Below are 17,634 nucleotides of genomic sequence, written 5' to 3' on the forward strand. Positions count from 1 at the left end.
CACAAATATATATACATGTATGTGTATATATATACACACACACACACACATATTCTTTTCAGTATTCTTTCCCTTACGGTTTATCCTAGGATATTGACTATAGTTTCTGTGCTGTCATTAGGACCTTGCTGCTATCCATTCTGCATGTAACAGTTCTTCATCTGCTAACCCCAACCTCCAACTCCACCACTCCAACATCCCCCCCCTCAAAATTCTGATGTATCTGTTTACAACTCAGAATTACCTTGCTTACTTGACTTGAGGAACAAAATGTTTTCCCTCCCTCTTGAAGGCTTTTTTTGGAAGGAAGGTTTTGATTTCTAAAGACAGTTCCAGTTCAAACATTATGTAAACTAATATATTCCCTTCTAGCTCTTAAATTCTATTATTTTATTATTCATTTCTTACAATACCTAGATATTTCTTTTGTGTTATTTGAAAAGTATTATAGAAGTGGTTTTGAAGTATATGTTGAGATTCAGTCATTTTTTAAGTGATGACAGGAGTCAAATTTTGTAGGTGGTGATAAACCTTATGTAGTATTTATTAAACTTGTAGGAAACTTCAGCCAGAAGAGGGCTCAGAAGTACCCAACCATGCCAGTGCTGGTCAAGGCACATTAGCCAATGACCACCGCTCTTCTCTATTTCTTTACTCTTGACCCACAGGAAGCAATGTCTTTATTCTTCAAAATGAAATATATGCCTTTTGGTCAGCCTGGTACAGTATAAGCTAGGTCATGCACTCTTCTGCTCAAAGCCCTCCAATGACTTCCCTTCTCACTTGAAGTGGAAGTTAAGGTTCTGGGGAATCCCATGGCCCCCACAGGACCTTGATATGAATAAGACTCAGGCACTGCTCGCTCTGTGTAGAGGCCGACCCAAACCAGGGAGCATGGCTGGGGTAGTGGAGCAGAAGCTGGGTTTCAGCCTTCATTCGCCCATGCCTTGTAGATTACACAGCTGTATACGGGAGTGCGAGAGCTCCGGTAGCGCCCGGGTCCTGCACGGCGCTCGCTCGCCCTTCCCTTCCCTGACACCCTCCTGCCCTCACCCTCACCTCTGCAGTCACCCTGACCTCCTTGCCTTCCTTGGAGCACCAGGCAAGCTCCTGCCTCAGGCATTTTCCTAAACTGTTTCTCTATCAGGAAATACCCTTCCAGAAAGCCACTGGTTTGCTTTCTCACCTCCTCAGGTCTTGATTCAAATACCGTCTTCTCAATGAGGCTTAAGCCTGACCACCCTGTTTAAAATTACAACCAATCCCCTCACTTTCTCTCCCTTCCTTGCTTTATTTTTCTTCATATCAGTCATCACTAAATAGGTTACTGTATCACTGAATAGTCACTATATGCAATGTTTTAGTTATTAATCATGTTCTCTCATTGAACAGAATATAAATTTCATGAAGGCCTGGACTTTTTTCTTTTTTGTCTGTTGCTTTATCCCCAGAGCCTAGAACAAAGCCTCGAACGTAGGAGGCACTCCATACACATTTTTTGAATTAAGGAATGCATAAATATGTGCTGAATGAGTGACTAAATACATGAATAGTAGGGCTTATTACACTGTATCGTGCTGTCTTTGTTCCTTGAGGGCGGGGATTCTGTCTCACTCTACTTTGCATGCACCCACTTTTCCCAGAATTAGCAGAGGCTACATGTTTATTTGGACCATAAAGAAGGCTGAGCGCCAAAGAATTGACCTTTGAACTGTGGTGTTGGAGAAGTCTCTTGAGAGCCCCTTGGTCAGAAAGAAGATCAAACCAGTCAATCCTAAAGGAAATCAACCCTGAATATTCACTGGAAGGACTGATGCTAAATCTGAAGCTCCAATACTTGGGCCACCTGATGTGAAGAACTGACTCATTGGACAAAACCCTGATGCTGGGAAAGATTGAAGGCAGGAGGAGAAGGAGGCAACAGAGGATGAAATGGTTGGATGGCATTACTGACTCAATGGACATGAGTTTGAGCAAGCTCCAGGAGATAGTGAAGGACAGGGAGGCCTGGTGAGATGCAGGTTTGATCCCTGGGTCATGAAGATCCCCTGGAGGAGGGCAGGGCAACCCACTCCAGTATTCTTGCCTGAAGAATCCCATGGACAGAGGAGCCTGGTGGGCCACAGTCCATGGGGTCACAAAAAGTCAGACATGACTGAATGACTCAACAATGTGCTTATTGGACACTTGATGAACAAATGCCAGAAACGAGTCATACCTTTGACGAAAGCTTTCCTCTTCAGAGCAGAGACAACTGCACGAAACTGCGGGTGTGCTTTATCTCCTAGGGAAAGAGCGTAAGCAGCGATGGCCAGTGTAAAAGCACTCTGGGATGAGAGGGCATTTTCATGCAGAAAGACGTCAGCCTTACTTACAGCCATGCTGATTTTCTGGAAACAAGAGCAGAAGATACCTAAGTTTCTTTGACAAGATTTGACCTACCAACTAATGGGGTCTACCCCCAGGTTGCACCACCCCAGGTTGCAGGCAAGATGAAGGGTAGAAAGGAAAATGACCTAGTGGAAATGGATGGTGTTTCCCTGAGGCAAGTCCTTCTGGGAGAAGGAGCAGAGGGTAACCTGGAAAATGAAAATAAGATTGTCCAAATCGGTTTAAGTTTTTGCTTCTGAAACCTCCCTCCTCGGTAGAGGTTTTTCCATTTAGTTTCTGCTTCCCATGTCAGACCTGGCCTCTGGGAAGAAGCAGCATCAAGTACAGACATGGCTTTCTTCATCCTGCTGCACCCAGCAGAGCTGAGACAGAGTCACATTTTCAGAAGTTCTACTAAAGAAAACCATCAGCAGCAAAAAAACAGCCAAGCTGCCAAAGTGCTTTTTGATCCTAAGGATTCCTGGGAAAATAATCCCTATGCCTCTGCCTGCAGACAACTGAAATAGTTATTTTGGATAAGTGGATGAGGAGGCAGCATGGTGCAATATTTCTGACTCCTCGTCTGGCACCTTCTCGCCAGCTCCATCTGTCTCTCACTCACATACCACCAGGTACTGGCAATGTTACTTGTTGATTATTTTGTCTTGTTGAATATATATATGTACATGCTAAGTTGCTTCAGTCATGTCTGAGTCTTTGCAACCCTATGGACTATGGCCTGCCAGGCTCCTCTGTCCATGGGATTCTCTAGGCGGGAATACTGGAGTGAGCTGCCATGCCCTCCTCCAGGGGATCTTCCCAACCCAGGGATCACAGCCGCATCTCTTGCGTCTCCTGCATTGGCGGGTGGGTTCTGGTCACTAGTGCCACCACGTATACATATGTGTTTGCTGATTGAGAATTATTTGTTGATTGAGAATTGAACCCATGTCTCCTGTGTCTCCTGCATTGCAAGCAGATTCTCTATCACTGAGCCACCGGGAAGCCCCACATGTGTTTATATATATGTGTGTGCATATACACACACAGGAGATGTAAGAGATGCAGGTTTGATCCCTGGGTCATGAAGATCCCCTGGAGGAGGGCAGGGCAACCCACTCCAGTATTCTTGCCTGAAGAATCCCATGGACAGAGGAGCCTGGCAGGCTATAGGCCATAGGGTCACAAGGAGTCAGATACGACTGAAGTGACTTAGCATGCACGCATGCATATATATATATTTAGGGCTTCCCTGGTGGCTTAGTGCTAAAGGATCCACCTGCTGATGCAGAGATGTGGGTTCAACCCCTGGGTCAGGAAGGTCCCCTGGAGAAGGAAATGGCAACCCACTCCAATATTCTTGCCTGGAGAATCCCATGGACAGAGGAGCCTGGTGGGCCACAGTCCATGGGGTCACAAAGAGTCAGACACGACTTAGCAACTAAACAATAACAATGGCACACACATATAACAATTGTCCTGAACTAAACGAAAAACTGATTTCATTTTGTGGTTCAAGTCCTACCAGTCCCCTTGGGTTTTTCCATCTCGGTTCTGTCAGCTGGTTTGAAGGACAGGTCTAATCTACTTCCCAGATCAGGATCTCACTTCTGTTCATCTTTAGAATCGTCTACGTTGATTCACTTAAGTGGATCCTCTCCTTTCTCCCCTCAGCTTCCAAGCAAATGAACAGCACAGCCCCAGGCAGAAAGCACGGTAGGGGTGTCCTTAGCAGCTCTGAGACCCAGAGCACGTGGGTGCTCAGTACTCCATGTGAGTCCGTCCTTTGGCCACCTGATGCCAAGAGCTGAGTCCTTGGAAAAGACCCTGATGCTGGGAAAGACTGAAGGCAGGAGGAGAAGGGGACGACAGAGGATGAGATGGTTGGATGGCATCACCGACTCATTGGACATGAGTTTGAGTAAGCTCTGGGAGTTAGTGATGGGCAGGGAAGTCTGGTGTGCTGCAGTCCATGGGGTTGCAAAGAGTCGGACAAAACTGAGCAACTGAATTGAACTGAACTGATTCCATGTAATAAAAGAACAGTCCCATATGTAGCGTAAGAGTTAGCAGGGGCAAGAGTAGGATCCCAGGGACATGGGGTCGTCTTCTCATCACAATCAGAAGTCATTTATTCTAATCACAGGTCTATAATTCAGTATCTTGTGACATGCGACAATTAAATTCACCTTCCTTACAGGCCCCGGTTTTCTCAGCTGTCAATGAGTGGGTTGGACTAGACGCTCTTTAGTATCTATCATGCTTCAGAACTCCTTAAATTCTGGAGTTCAGGTTATTTTCAAGCCCCCGCCCTATCCCCCGCTCTGTTCCCCGAATATGGTACAGAAATAGACGATGGGTGTTGGAGAAAGAAAACACTTACCTCCAAGGGGCATATATCAAAAGCCTTTCTAATTCCAATCACAGCAAAGGCTGTGAGATACAAAGTCTTCTCTCGGGCTTCAACAGGCAAGGTCCCCTAAAAACAAGCAATGTTTTAAAAGGAGAGTGAAATGGTGTCTTTCAAACGAAATGACCTGGCTTGACTCCCCACTTTGGCCTCCCCTCCCTCTCTCTCCCTTCATGCGGGCCAGCGGGGCCCCTGGCATCTTCTCAAAGCTCTGAGTTTCACATGCTTTCACTTGCTTCTCTCTCCTCCACCTCTCCACCCTGGAGCTCCACTTCACACCCCTTCACCACGTTCAAGCTCACCTTCTCCTTCAAGACCCTGTTAAAGGGCCACCTCCTCTACAAAGCCCGATTCTTCCTCTGTCCTCCCGTATTTTCTCCTCTTAGGGCAGTGACGTTCCAAGGCAGTGTTTCTAAGACCTCCCAGGAGATGACCTTCTACTCATCTCTCCAGCTTCATTTTGTGCCACTCACCCCTGAGTCCTCTAGGCTCCAGCTCTTTGAATGGACCACCCTCTCTCCACTTCAAGAGGACAGGCATGCTGCTTGCACTACTTGGACCCTTCTGCCTGCCTCCCTCCTCCCTAGCTCCTAGGAACCTGGTCAAATCGTTTTTTCAACTTCCGCAATCTAAGTGAGAGCTCCTGCTTTCAAAGAAACCGTATCGGCCTTTTCTTAGTGTGAATCACACACTTGAAATCACTTAAGGTCTGACTTTTCTGCTAGATGGTAACAATCGCCGTGGCCTCAGTGACCATACCTGTTTTGTTCACTATTATATCCCTACTAGGTAGCACTTTGTACACATTCTGTACATATTTATTGAATAAATAAATGAACACATAAACTTAAATCTTGATTAGAGTTGTTAGTATCTGTACCCTGCTCTCCCTACCAGTGTGTGAGCTCCTTTGTGGCACAGGTGCTCTCTGATCCATTCTTCCCACTCTTCCTCCCTCAGGGTTCCCCAAAGAGGCCCTAGCACATTTCAGGTGCTCCGTGAATGGTTGTTGAATGGATATGAACAGCTGGATAGATGTGTAGGATTAAAAAAAAAAATTGTTGTAGTATCTTCCTTTTCAAATAGCACCTAGATGATGTCAGCTGCCCTCACTTCTCGTGGGAGTCCTAATCGGTCCTAATTATGGGACCCCGGTCAGCCGGGAAGGCCGCTTGTGACATGAAAGGGATTGGATTGGGGCAGGCAAAATAAATAAATAAAGGAAAGCTGTTGGATCCTAAAAAATACATTCTAGGAGTAGAAGATGCTGTAGCAGTATTTTGGAGAGATTTTGCAATTTAAACATGTAAGTGGATTCCAATATGAAACAACACTTTGTGGTACTTCTTAATAAATTGACTCTAACCTTCTTTTTAACAGAGTGTACGTAGGATCCCTTCCATCTTTCACAACAACAAATTACAGCCTTGACCTGTGAGAAGGCCTTGAAGTTCAAGTGCAGACTTTGTACCGAGTGTTTGTAGACAAAAGGGCCCGTTTACCCCTCTGAGCTCCAGCGCTTGTGCTCTGCAACCCACGAACGCCTGTGACACCAGATGCCCACGATCCTACTCATCTGACCTATTTTGAATTATCTGAATAACAGGATGAGAAGACCTTTCAAATTCTTTGCCTGTACTCAAGAGAAGTTTCTTGCAGGATTGCATATATTTTCCCCTTCTAAAAATGAATAAGAACACAACTCAGACTTTTAAATCCAAGTATTGTTCATCTGTGCATTTGGTTTCCTTACCTGTAACTTTACAGGTTGATAGTCGGAATTTTCCTTGAATGATCCATTTTCCAGCTGACATTTCTCAAGCAGCCACAATAAAGAATTACAAATCGAATTTTGGTTCTGATCTACATATTTACTTATTTGTCCAAGTACTCTTAGAGCAAAAGCTGTTAACCTTTGGGATGAAAATCAAATAAATAAACATTTAGACACTGAAGCCCTTTGGGCTTTCAACCTGCAGTGTGTTTTCGTTCATACAGTGTTTATTCTTGAAAAGAAAAACATTTCAAAACACGCAATTCTGAAGTAAGATGTTACTATTTCAAAACATCAGGAAAGGTATCAGGAAGATCTCCAAAAACAACCGAAGGTAAGCAACACATCTTCTGTGAGGGCAGCATTGTTAGCCTGCGTACAAGCTGAAAACTGATGCCTGATGATACAACAATTATTCTCTAACGTTGGATAGCGTTCAAACAAATAGAGTCAAAGCACTGACTCACAAACATGAGATACTGAGGAGCAAAATTATAAAATTCTAGATTGTAAAATTTGTACAAGCTATCTGATCTCAATCCCCATCTGAGGTCTGAATTCTCTTCCCTAATACCCGTGGGGGTGTTTATCTCGCTTCCCCTTGAGTCACACCATTGATGGAGAACTCGCTACCTCTCAAGGAAGCTTTATTTATTATGATTACTTAGTCGAAAAACAAGTTCAGGAGACTTCTCCGGTGGTCCAGTGGTTAGAATCCACCTGACATGGCGGGGGACACAAGTTCAATTCCTGGCCCGGAAGATCCCACATTCCTCGGGACTGCTGAGCCCGCCTGCCCTACGGCCCGTGCTCAGCAGCAAGAGGGGCACCAACAGCGAGAAGCCCCGTGCCTCAGCTAGAGAGCAGCTCCCGCCCCCTGCGCTCTACGAAGCCCGCGCAGAGCGACGACTGGCAATGCCCCAAACAAACCAGCTCAGTCTCTACTAACTCCCGCAGAGACTGTCCAAGGGGATGGACCTCATGACCCCAGGTGCCTCTTATACCTCCTCTCCTCCTCTCTGATTCCTTCACTCAGCAGCCCAGGGGCCAGAAACCCCCGAGACTCAGACCACTTCACTCTCTCCCTTACTTTAAAATTTTGTTTTCCTTTTTCTTTTTAAAATGAATATTATTCTCTTTAATTTTTTATCTTCCCTGTATTTCTAAAAAAATTTTTTGGGGGTATTCAGGTGTTGGCCATATATATATATATATATATATATATATATATATATATAAATCTTTGTCTATATTCAAATGGGTCTATATTCAAATTCCCCTTTGTCTATATTCAAATTCCCCTTCTCCTTTGCTTGTTGCTTCTCTTCTTTTCATGGCTATTTGTAAAGCCTCCTCAGACAGCCACTTTAATGCAGAGTTCCAAAGAATAGCATGGAGAGATAATAAAGCCTTCCTCAGTGATCAATGCAAAGAAATAGAGGAAAACAACAGAATGGGAAAGACTAGAGATCTCTTCAAGAAAATTAGAGATACCAAGGGAACATTTCATGCAAAGATGGGCTCAATAAAGGACAGAAATGGTATGGACCTAACAGAAGCAGAAGATATTAAGAAGAGGTGGCAAGAATACACAGAAGAACTGTACAAAAAAGGTCTTCACGACCCAGATAATCACGATGGTGTGATCACTCACTTAGAGCCAGACATCCGGGAATGTGAAGTCAAGTGGGTCTTAGGAAGCATCACTACGAACAAAGCTAGTGGAGATGATGGAATTCCAGTTGAGCTATTTCAAATCCTAGAAGATGATGCTATGAAAGTGCTGTACTCAATATGCCAGCACATTTGGAAAACTCAGCAGTGTCCACAGGACTGGAAAAGGTCAGTTTTTATTCCAGTCTCAAAGAAAAGCAATGCCAAAGAATGCTCAAACTACTACAAAATTGCACTCATCTCACATGCTAGTTAAGTAATGCTCAAAATTCTCCAAGCCAGGCTTCAACAATACGTGATCCATGAACTTCCAGATGTTCAAGCTGGGTTTAGAAAAGGCTGAGGAACCAGAGATCAAATTGCCAACATCCGCTGGATCATGGAAAAAGCAAGAGAGTTCCAGAAAAACATCTATTTCTGCTTTATTGACTATGCCAAAGCCTTTGACTGTGTGGATCAAAACATACTGTAGAAAATTCTTCAAGAGATGGGAATACCAGACCACCTGACCTGCCTCTTGAGAAATCTGTATGCAGGTCAGGAAGCAACAGTTAGAACTGGACATGGAACAACAGACTGGTTCCAAATAGGAAAAGGAGTACGTCAAGGCTTTTTCTTGTCACCCTGCTTATTTAACTTCTATGCAGAGTACATCATGAGAAACGCTGGGCTGGATGAAGCACAAGCTGGAATCAAGATTGCCAGGAGAAATATCAATAACCTCAGATATGCAGATGACACCACCCTTATGGCAGAAAGTGAAGAAGAACTGAAGAGCGTCTTGATGAAAATCAAAGAAGAGAGTGAAAAAGTTGGCTTAAAGCTAAACATTCAGAAAACTAAGCTCACGGCATCCAGTCCCATCACTTCATGGCAAATAGATGGGGAAACAGCGGAAGCAGTGGCTGAGTTTACTTTTTGGGGCTCGAAAATCACTGCAGATGGTGACTGCAGCCATGAAATTAAAAGACACTTACTCCTTGGAAGGAAAGTTATGACCAACCTAGATAGCATATTAAAAAGCAGAGACATTACTTTGTCAACAAAGGTCCATCTAGTCAAGGCTATGGTTTTTCCAGTAGTCATGTATGGATGTGAGAGTTGGACTATAAAGAAAGCTGAGCACCAAAGAATTGATGCTTTTGAACTGTGGTGTTGGAGAAGACTCTTGAGAGTACCTCGGACTGCAAGGAGATCCAACCAGTCCATCCTAAAGGAGATCAGTCCTGGGTGTTCATTGGAAGGGTTGATGCTGAAGCTGAAACTCCAATATTTTGGCCACCTGATGAAGAGCCAACTCACTGGAAAAGACCCTGATGCTGGGAAAAATTGAAGACAAAAGGAGAAGGGTGCGACAGAAGATGAGATAATTACATAGCATGACCAACTCGGTGGACAGGAATTTCGGCAAATTCCAGGAGATAGTGAAGGACAGAGAAGCCTGGAGTGCTGCAGTTCATAGGGTCCCAAAGAATTGGACACGACTTAGCAATTGAATAGCAACAACAGAAACAATTCAGATTTACTAACTGAGAATGTCTTTCCCTCAAATCATCAGAATTTTGGAAGGTATAGTGCCCCCACTGAATAAGTACTTGCTCAGCACCTCCAATACCAGGCACCAGGAATACTTGAAACTGCCTCTGTGGAGCTTACATTCTAGTGACCAGACAGACAATAAGGAGATAAGGAGAGTGTTAGGGATACATTTTTAGGAGAATAGGAGGAAGTAAAGTAAATGATGTACTGGAATGGGATGTAATTTTAGATAGAATGATTACTAGAGCCCTCACTGAGGAGGTGACTCTTGGTAAAGGCTTGAGGGAGAGGGGGGAGCCTGCCTCGCTGACACCTGGCAGAGAGTGTTCCCCAGACGAGAGGGAACAGGGCACAGTCAGTGCAAAGGCTCTGAGGTGGAAGCATGGTCAGCACGTTCAAGGAACAGCAAGAAGGCCAGTGGGGCTCGGGTGGGGTGAAAGAGAGTAGCGGGGGACGTGGTCAGAGAGGTGAGGTGTCGCTAGATCACGTGGGGTCTTGTAGATCATAGTAAGAAGTCTGGGTTTTACCCTGGGTAAGACGGGACACTTCCGAACGGTTTTGAGTGATGTGACCACACTTATGCTCTAACAGACTCACTCTGGCTGCTGCGCTGAGTACAGACTGAAGAGGAGACAGGGTTAAGGCTGAGAGACCAGAGGCCGCTACGGTCATAACCCAAGTCAGAGATGAGAATGGCTTGGACCCGGGTGGCATGTTGGTGTTAGTGAGAAGTAGTCAAGTTCAGGGCTTCCCTGGTGGCTCTGAGGTAAAGAATCCACCTGCCAATGCAGGAGACACGGGTTCAGTCCCTGATTCAGAAAGATCCCCTGGAGAAGCCCATGGCAACCCACTCCAGTACTCTTGCCTGGGAAATCCCATGGACAGAGGAGCCCTAAGGGCTACAGTCCACGGAGTCACAAAGGGTCTGATGGGAACTAGTGACTAAGCGACGCAACAGCCGTCAGATTCAGGATGTACTTTGCAGGTGCAGCCAAAAGTATTTGCTGGGTCAGATGAGGCTTGCAAGTGAAAGATGACTAGGCGTCTCAGCCTGAGCCGCTGGACGGAGCGCCCATTAGAGTTGTTATTCTCTAGTTCACTACTGTGTGAAAACACAAGGCAAAACGTTCCACTTACCAAGTGCTAGCACTGCCACCCTTCCACACGCTGTAGGAATAGTCGGCATTTCTGAAGGACATGATGCTCAGCATCCCTAAGAGGCAGCAGGAAAAGAGCACAGAGCTTCAGTGACCCCGTCTCCACTCAGCGCAGTGTGAGCCCCTGGGAAAGGCAAGCTTCCTCCCGTGTTGGGCAGCGAACGTATGCTTCGTGGCCAACACTGAGCTTCTCAAAGGAGGTATATGCATCGCTTGAGCTGGGAGTTATCAAGCAGAACATTCTGAGCTCATTCAAGAAGGAAGGAAGTGCTCTGCAGAGTTTGGAATCCAGGTGTCTTGTCTCGCATCCAGGCGTTTCAGTAAGTTAAGCCAAAACGCTGCAGCAAACGGTATTTATTTGTGTAACAGAGTCCGCCTCATGGTTTTTTTTTTTTTTGGCGGAAGTGTTTTTACAACTAAGGTTTTGTGTAATTCATAACTTAAATATTAGTTTAATCAAATTTTAGCTTAAAAAAATCACAAGATTTTAATGTACAATATGTGAAACAGATTTTCTTTTACCTTCTTTTAATTTTGTCTTCAGGTTCTGTTTTTGAGTTAATGAGTTCGTAGAAAAGATGTTCCAATTATGTCCCGCCTCCAGGTAGTGATAAACATAGAACACTGGGACCACGCTCATCAGCTCCGCCTCTGCGTTGCCTTTGGGGAGGCGGGTAAGACTATCAATGCCTTCCTGACTCAGGACTGCAGACATGATCTCGCCTATAAGCAGTCCTGAAACAAACAAGCACACAAACAAAAAATCAAAGTAGATACGCTCAGCTTTTACCAGCTTCTGAGTAAGGGTACATTTTCAGTGGCGATAAGAGCAACCGTCCTTATTCTTTCCTTTTTAATCTAAGCAGTTGAATTTCTTCTCAGAACTGGGGAGAGGGAAAAATATCTGATTAGACAGTTGTATTTAAAGAAACACCAGGCCTAAACATACCACCGTGACATGGAGGTAAGATGGTGTATGTAATACAGTGGCCGGATTATAGCCTACTGGAAAAGGCAAGTTAGTTGCCATTCAAAGTAATAAGGCCACCCCTTTCGCCTCCCTTTCCTGCTTCCTCCCGCTTCTTCTTTCAACCTGGCTTCCTTTCCTCCCTTGAAATCTCTGATTCTTGTATTTAAGGGCTTCCCTGGTGGCGCAGAGGTTAAAGCGCCTGCCTGCAATGTGGGAGACCTGGGTTCGATCCCTGGGTCGGGGAGATCCCCTGGAGAAGGAAATGGCAACCCACTCCAGTATTGTTGCCTGGAGAATCCCATGGACGGAGGAGCTTGGTGGGCTAGAGTCCATGGGTTGCAAAGAGTCGGACACGACTGAGCGACTTCACTTTCACTTTCAACGTGATAGCTTTAGATATCATAAACCCTATGAATCAATCACTTCCCCAGTGCAAAGCCAAGAGTCTGAACTGTGAACGCTCTGTGAATGCCATGAGGGCTCTGTCTATATCTCATCGTGAGACCTGGGAAAACCACTCTCTTATATATCCAACAACAGGGTGGGGCATGCTTAGAAAGGTCCTTTCCAGTACTAACATTCTGTGATTCCAAGCTTTTATCTGAGATAAAATGTAGTCAGGACATTCTATTCTTGTGATGATAAGTCCTTGAATTTTTAAAGGCTGGAGGCCAGGGATAAAGCCCACTAAAAACACCAATGCTACAAATGGCCCAGAGCTGCTTTCCTGGGGCCATTTGCAGGGCATGCAACTGTTTCTGGACTAAGACTGCCCACTTGGATCATAGAAAGTCCTTTAAATCTGGACGCAGCTGCACTCTCATGTTAGAGAAGTCTTTGGGCCAGTGACAGCCCCCACCCTCCATCATGGGAGCATGAATCTCCATGAAATCAAGCCCCTGGAAGAAGAGAGCTGAAAGTGAGCTTGGGGAAGTGAAGGTGAGGGCAGGAACAGGGCACTCCCAGAGCCCCCGTTGGATATGCAACTGAGTAGAGAAGAGGAGAAATGGGAAAGTCATGAGAATACTTGACTTTTGTTTGAAACACAGTGAAATAAGAAATAAAAATGGCACTGGTTAATTTACCTTTTATACTCACAGTTCTTTTGACTTTTGTTTTGGGGACCATATTTAATGGTATCCTGTATGGGAACTCCTTTCGCCTGCTAATGATGCCTGAAAAAAAAAAAAGACTCTTTTATAATCACAGTATTAAAATTTAAAAGGGAAGTTAAAAATAATCAAAGATTTTGGTCAAACCCTAGGCTTACATAATCTCATTAAATAAAGCATTAAAGTTGACTTCAAACTTCCTGGTCATTACAGGATAGGAAATAAATAGGTTATGTAAATCTTTTTCACCAGTAAGAGGGAGCATGCCATTTTGTCCAAAGAGAGAAAATTGTTCTCGGAACTGAAATCTAAAAATAACTAACATATAATCCTTAGTCAAGGAAATGTGAAGATTAACTCCATTGGGAAGCATGCCCTGAAATCCTTTCCACCTTTTCCTCTCCATCTAACTTAGACACTTTTTCTCTCTGTACAATTTTATTTTTTTAGTCGCTTCTGTCGTGTCTGACCCTTTGCGACCATATGGACTGTAGCCCTCCAGGCTCCTCTGTCTGTGGGATTTCCCAGGCAATACCTATGGCTGATTCATGTTGAGGTTTGACATAAAACAACAAAATGCTGTAAAGCAATTATCCTTCAATTTAAAAAAATAAATTAAAAAAGGAGAAAGAATACTGGAGTGGGTAGCCATTCCATTCTCCAGGGGATCTTCCCGAGCCAGGGATCAAATCCCAGTCTCCTGTGTTGCAGGCAGATTCTCTACTGTCTGAGCCACCAGGGAAGCCCCCAAGTTTAAGCATGCCTGTGTCAGAGCATTTTCTACTGCAATCAGTGGCTTATCTCATAGAAATGGTAGTATTTGTCATCCTACTGATAGAGAACCAAGCACACGACTGAGCTCTTTGTGTGCTTTTTATAATGGATCCTCACAGCAACCCTGTGTACTGGGTCTATTCTTATTCTTTTAATTTTGTAGATGAGAAAATGAGGCTTAGAAAGCAAGTTGCTCAAGGTCACAGAGCTAGCACAGATGAAGCTGCATCTGAGCTCAGGAGGTTTTACTGCAGAGTCCGTAGTAGTCACGGCAAAGAGACTTCTCCACTTGTCCTGCTAAGAAAGCAGTTTGAGGGCTGGAACCATCTTGAATGCTATAGTCCCAAGCACTTAGTCCCTGGGACATGGCAGATGCTAAAGAAAATAAAGCGACATTTTATAATTTAATAGCCAAACCGCCTGGCGAAAGAGATAAGAACAGGAATGTTCTTCAGGTAAGTTTTAACCTTTGATAAATGCCAAGGATATAATGTTAAAGTAACACTGAGTGAGGGGCATTTGCGAGTATCTCATTGTGGTTGAAAGAGCATTGAGTTCACAAAGAGCTCATTCCAGAATGTGACACTGGGCAAGACAGAACCTTGCTATGCCTTGGCTTGCTCACCAGTGAAACAGAAATAATAATATTTTCCTCAAAGGGTTTTTGTGAAGATAAAAATAATAAGAACAAAGAGCCTGGCAAAGAGTTTGTGCTCCTTTTACAGTACTTATGACAGTAGCTTGTTTGAGATTATTTAGATTTGATTCTCCACGATTTTTTTCCATTGATATCTGCCCTTGACTATTTCAGTTCTCGTTAGCAACTCTTCTACCAAATGGAAAAGGCACAGAAGAGAAAACTAAATATTAGGGAAGTCAATTTTACTCCTGTCAGAGGTCATAAAAAAGATCCATCAAGGCATCACATATAAAGGCAGATTCCAGAGAGATTAAAACATGTAAAAGTTAAATCTGTAAAGCCAAGGGGACAAAATACACAACAGTGTTCTTGTGAGCTAAGATATATGACTGTAAAGTGAAATTATAATGAATCTGACTATATCAGAATAAAGGGTTCCTGTTCAAAACCCACTGAAGTTCGTTACTGCTCAAAGAAGTACACTGGAGACAAAAACCAACCAGAAATAGACGGGAAAACCCGAGTGGAAAATAGAGAAAATGCAAAAGATAGGAATAGGTGATTCACAGATGGGAAGCCCAAGTGGCCAGCGAGCATTTGAATAGATGTTTAGATATCATCGTATTCAGAAGAGTTATAGATTAAACAATAATGAGCTACTGCTTTATGCCCCTCAAAAGTGGCACATTTTAGAGGTGAGTGGGCGTGGAATGAAAAGAATCCTCATGCAGTGCTGGTGGAGGTGTAAATAGTAGAGCCATTCTGAGGAGCAGTGTGACAGAAGGAAATGATATTCTATATGCATATGCCCTTTGACCCAGCAGTTCAACTCTGAGAAACAGACCAGATAAATGCTCACACAGATCTGTAAAGGGGGATGAAAAAGGATGTTCACTGCAGCACTGTTGATGGTGGTGGGGAATCTGTCAGCAGGAGGTGGATGAGCAAAGTGGTGGTGGAATCAGAACCAAGCAGAGCCCTGCAGACCCCCGCTCCCAACCAAGTACAAAAGAGTAGTTGATGATTAAGACAATGGTCACAGACTAAGTGTCCGATGCACGTTCCTGAACTGTTTTACAGATACTGTGACTAGAACCAGAGGGTAAAAAACTGTGTGATGGCCAGATTGTAGCCATGACCTAAGCGGCTCCATCTTGAGCAGTCTTGAATGTCTGGCTAGCACAATTCCAAGATCTGGCTTCAAGAGAATGGGATTAACATTATTGTTCATAATAAACTATATCTTGTGGGCATCAAGATAACTGTAGCTTGCTCTGCCCATATATGTAAGCAGGCAACTAAGATTGTCATCAGAGATGCTACAGACTCATGTTGACATATTTCACTCTGAGAATACGGTGCTCTGTGTCAGCATGGAGAAACTACAGAAGATGGGCCGTCACCCCTGATCCCATAGAAATGGAATGATATTTGACAATAGGGAATTGACAGCAGTTCTTATGCCCCTTTCCTGTTTGCCCATTTGTGTCCCCCTCTAACTTTAAAGGAACCTATTAACAACTATAGGAATGACATCACTAGGCTGCTTAACCTAACTCCTAAATTGTGCTCTCCTAAATGAGTTGGTGATGGACAGGGAGGCCTGGCATGCTGCAATTCATGGGATTGCAGAGTTGGACACGACTGAGCGACTGAACTGAACTGAAATGCACACCATGCCTTGCCTAACCTATTGATTCTTGCCTAACCTGTGGATAAAAAGAACCAAGAATGAAGAATAAGCAGTTTAGAGACTGACCAGCTCCACAGGGAACTCCACTCAATATTCTGTAATAACCTAAATGGGAAAATAATTTGAAAAGGATACATATATATGTGTCACTGAATCCCTTTGCTGTACACTTGAAACTGACACAACATTGTTAATCAATTATACTCCAATATGAAACAAAATTTTTTTTTTTTTAAAGAATGACTAGCTCTCTACACCTAGACAAATGATGTGGGTGAGATAACATCTCCAGAAAGAGTCAGCCAGTCTGCATACAGTGGAGAATGATGCAGAACTCAACCTCCTGCCTCCGTGATTCACTGACACTCTGCCCCCTTCTCCTTTAAAAACTGCCATTGTTTAGTAGGTAAGTTGTGTCTGACTCTGACTCTTTTGAGACTCCGTGGACTGTAGCCCACCAGGCTCCTCTGTCCCATGAGATTTTCCAGGAAAGAATACTGGAGTGGGTTGCCATTTCCTTCTCCAGGGAATCTTCCCATCCCAGGGATCGAACCTGCATCTCCTGCACTGCAGGTGGATTCTTTACCACTGAGCCATCTATGAAGCCCAAAAAACTGTCATAGCTGAGCAGAATCTTTGGAGTTGGTCTTTCAGGCATGAGTATACTTTCTTGCCAGATTGCCAGCTTTTCTGATTAAAACATCTTTCCTTTCTGTTGACATTTGCCTCTCAAAATATTGCCTTTTGAGCAGCAAGCAGCTGAACTTGAGTTTGGTAACAGAATATACTCTGAAATACTGTGTAAGAAGCAGTGAATCAAATGTATGCATAGCAATAGAAATACTAGTTTAAAACAAAGTACTGAGTTTAAAAACGTAACTAGAACAGGATCTATAGCACACCACCTTTCATATGTTGAAAAAAACCAAACACACACGAAATAACCTTACTTCCTTACTCAAAGACATACACCAAGCATATCAGAGTGGGGGCATGTGAAGAAAGGGAAGTGGTTGCGGGGGTCAGGAATGAGGAAATAAAGCACGGGAGGGCCCTGTCCAGACCGATGGTGACAACGTGCTGGGACTGAGGGGGCTGAAGAGCTGAACTCTTTGCACCCAAGGTAAGAATTGGGGAGAAAGCTTGTCAGGCAGAGAAAGCAGGAACCAAAGGCTAGGCTAGTCTTGTGTTATGAGTTTCTGTGTTTAGTCTCTTTTTAAGCTGATGTCACATAATTTTAATTTCTACTACTTTGCAATTTGTTTTGATGCCTCATTCTCTCTCATTGGTATTTTCCTCAGATTTCCTTGACCATTATTGTCTGTTTACTTTTCCAAAGTTTTTTTAGCCTTTAAAAAAAAAACAACCTCTCTAAAGTATCATGTGCGCACGTGTGCTCAGTCGCTTGTTCAGTTGCATCTGTGCAGCCCTGTGGACTGTAGCCCACCAGGTTCCTCTGCCCCGGGATTCTCCAGGCGAGAGTGCTGGAGTGGGCTGACGTGCTCTTCTCCAGGGGATCTT

At 44.1% G+C, this 17,634-nt stretch overlaps 1 protein-coding gene across 1 annotated transcript in view; it reads right to left on the minus strand.

Annotated features, from left to right (window-relative positions):
- The window catches only part of C5 (complement C5), a 97,386-nt gene that overhangs the window by 22,249 nt on the left and 57,503 nt on the right, over window positions 1-17,634 (minus strand). Inside the window, exons 23-28 of the mRNA XM_086414021.1 lie at window positions 12,980-13,069; window positions 11,447-11,659; window positions 10,905-10,980; window positions 6,534-6,693; window positions 4,754-4,849; window positions 2,219-2,390 (exon numbers count right to left, since the gene is read on the minus strand). Coding sequence (XP_086270147.1) covers window positions 2,219-2,390; window positions 4,754-4,849; window positions 6,534-6,693; window positions 10,905-10,980; window positions 11,447-11,659; window positions 12,980-13,069 — 807 coding nt within the window. The remainder of the gene's footprint in view (window positions 1-2,218; window positions 2,391-4,753; window positions 4,850-6,533; window positions 6,694-10,904; window positions 10,981-11,446; window positions 11,660-12,979; window positions 13,070-17,634) is intronic.

Source organism: Bos grunniens, chromosome 8 (genome assembly GCF_055505025.1).
Source record: "Bos grunniens cultivar Pamir isolate PY7600 chromosome 8, Bosgru_T2T1.0, whole genome shotgun sequence".
NCBI classification, from domain to species: Eukaryota; Metazoa; Chordata; class Mammalia; order Artiodactyla; family Bovidae; genus Bos; species Bos grunniens.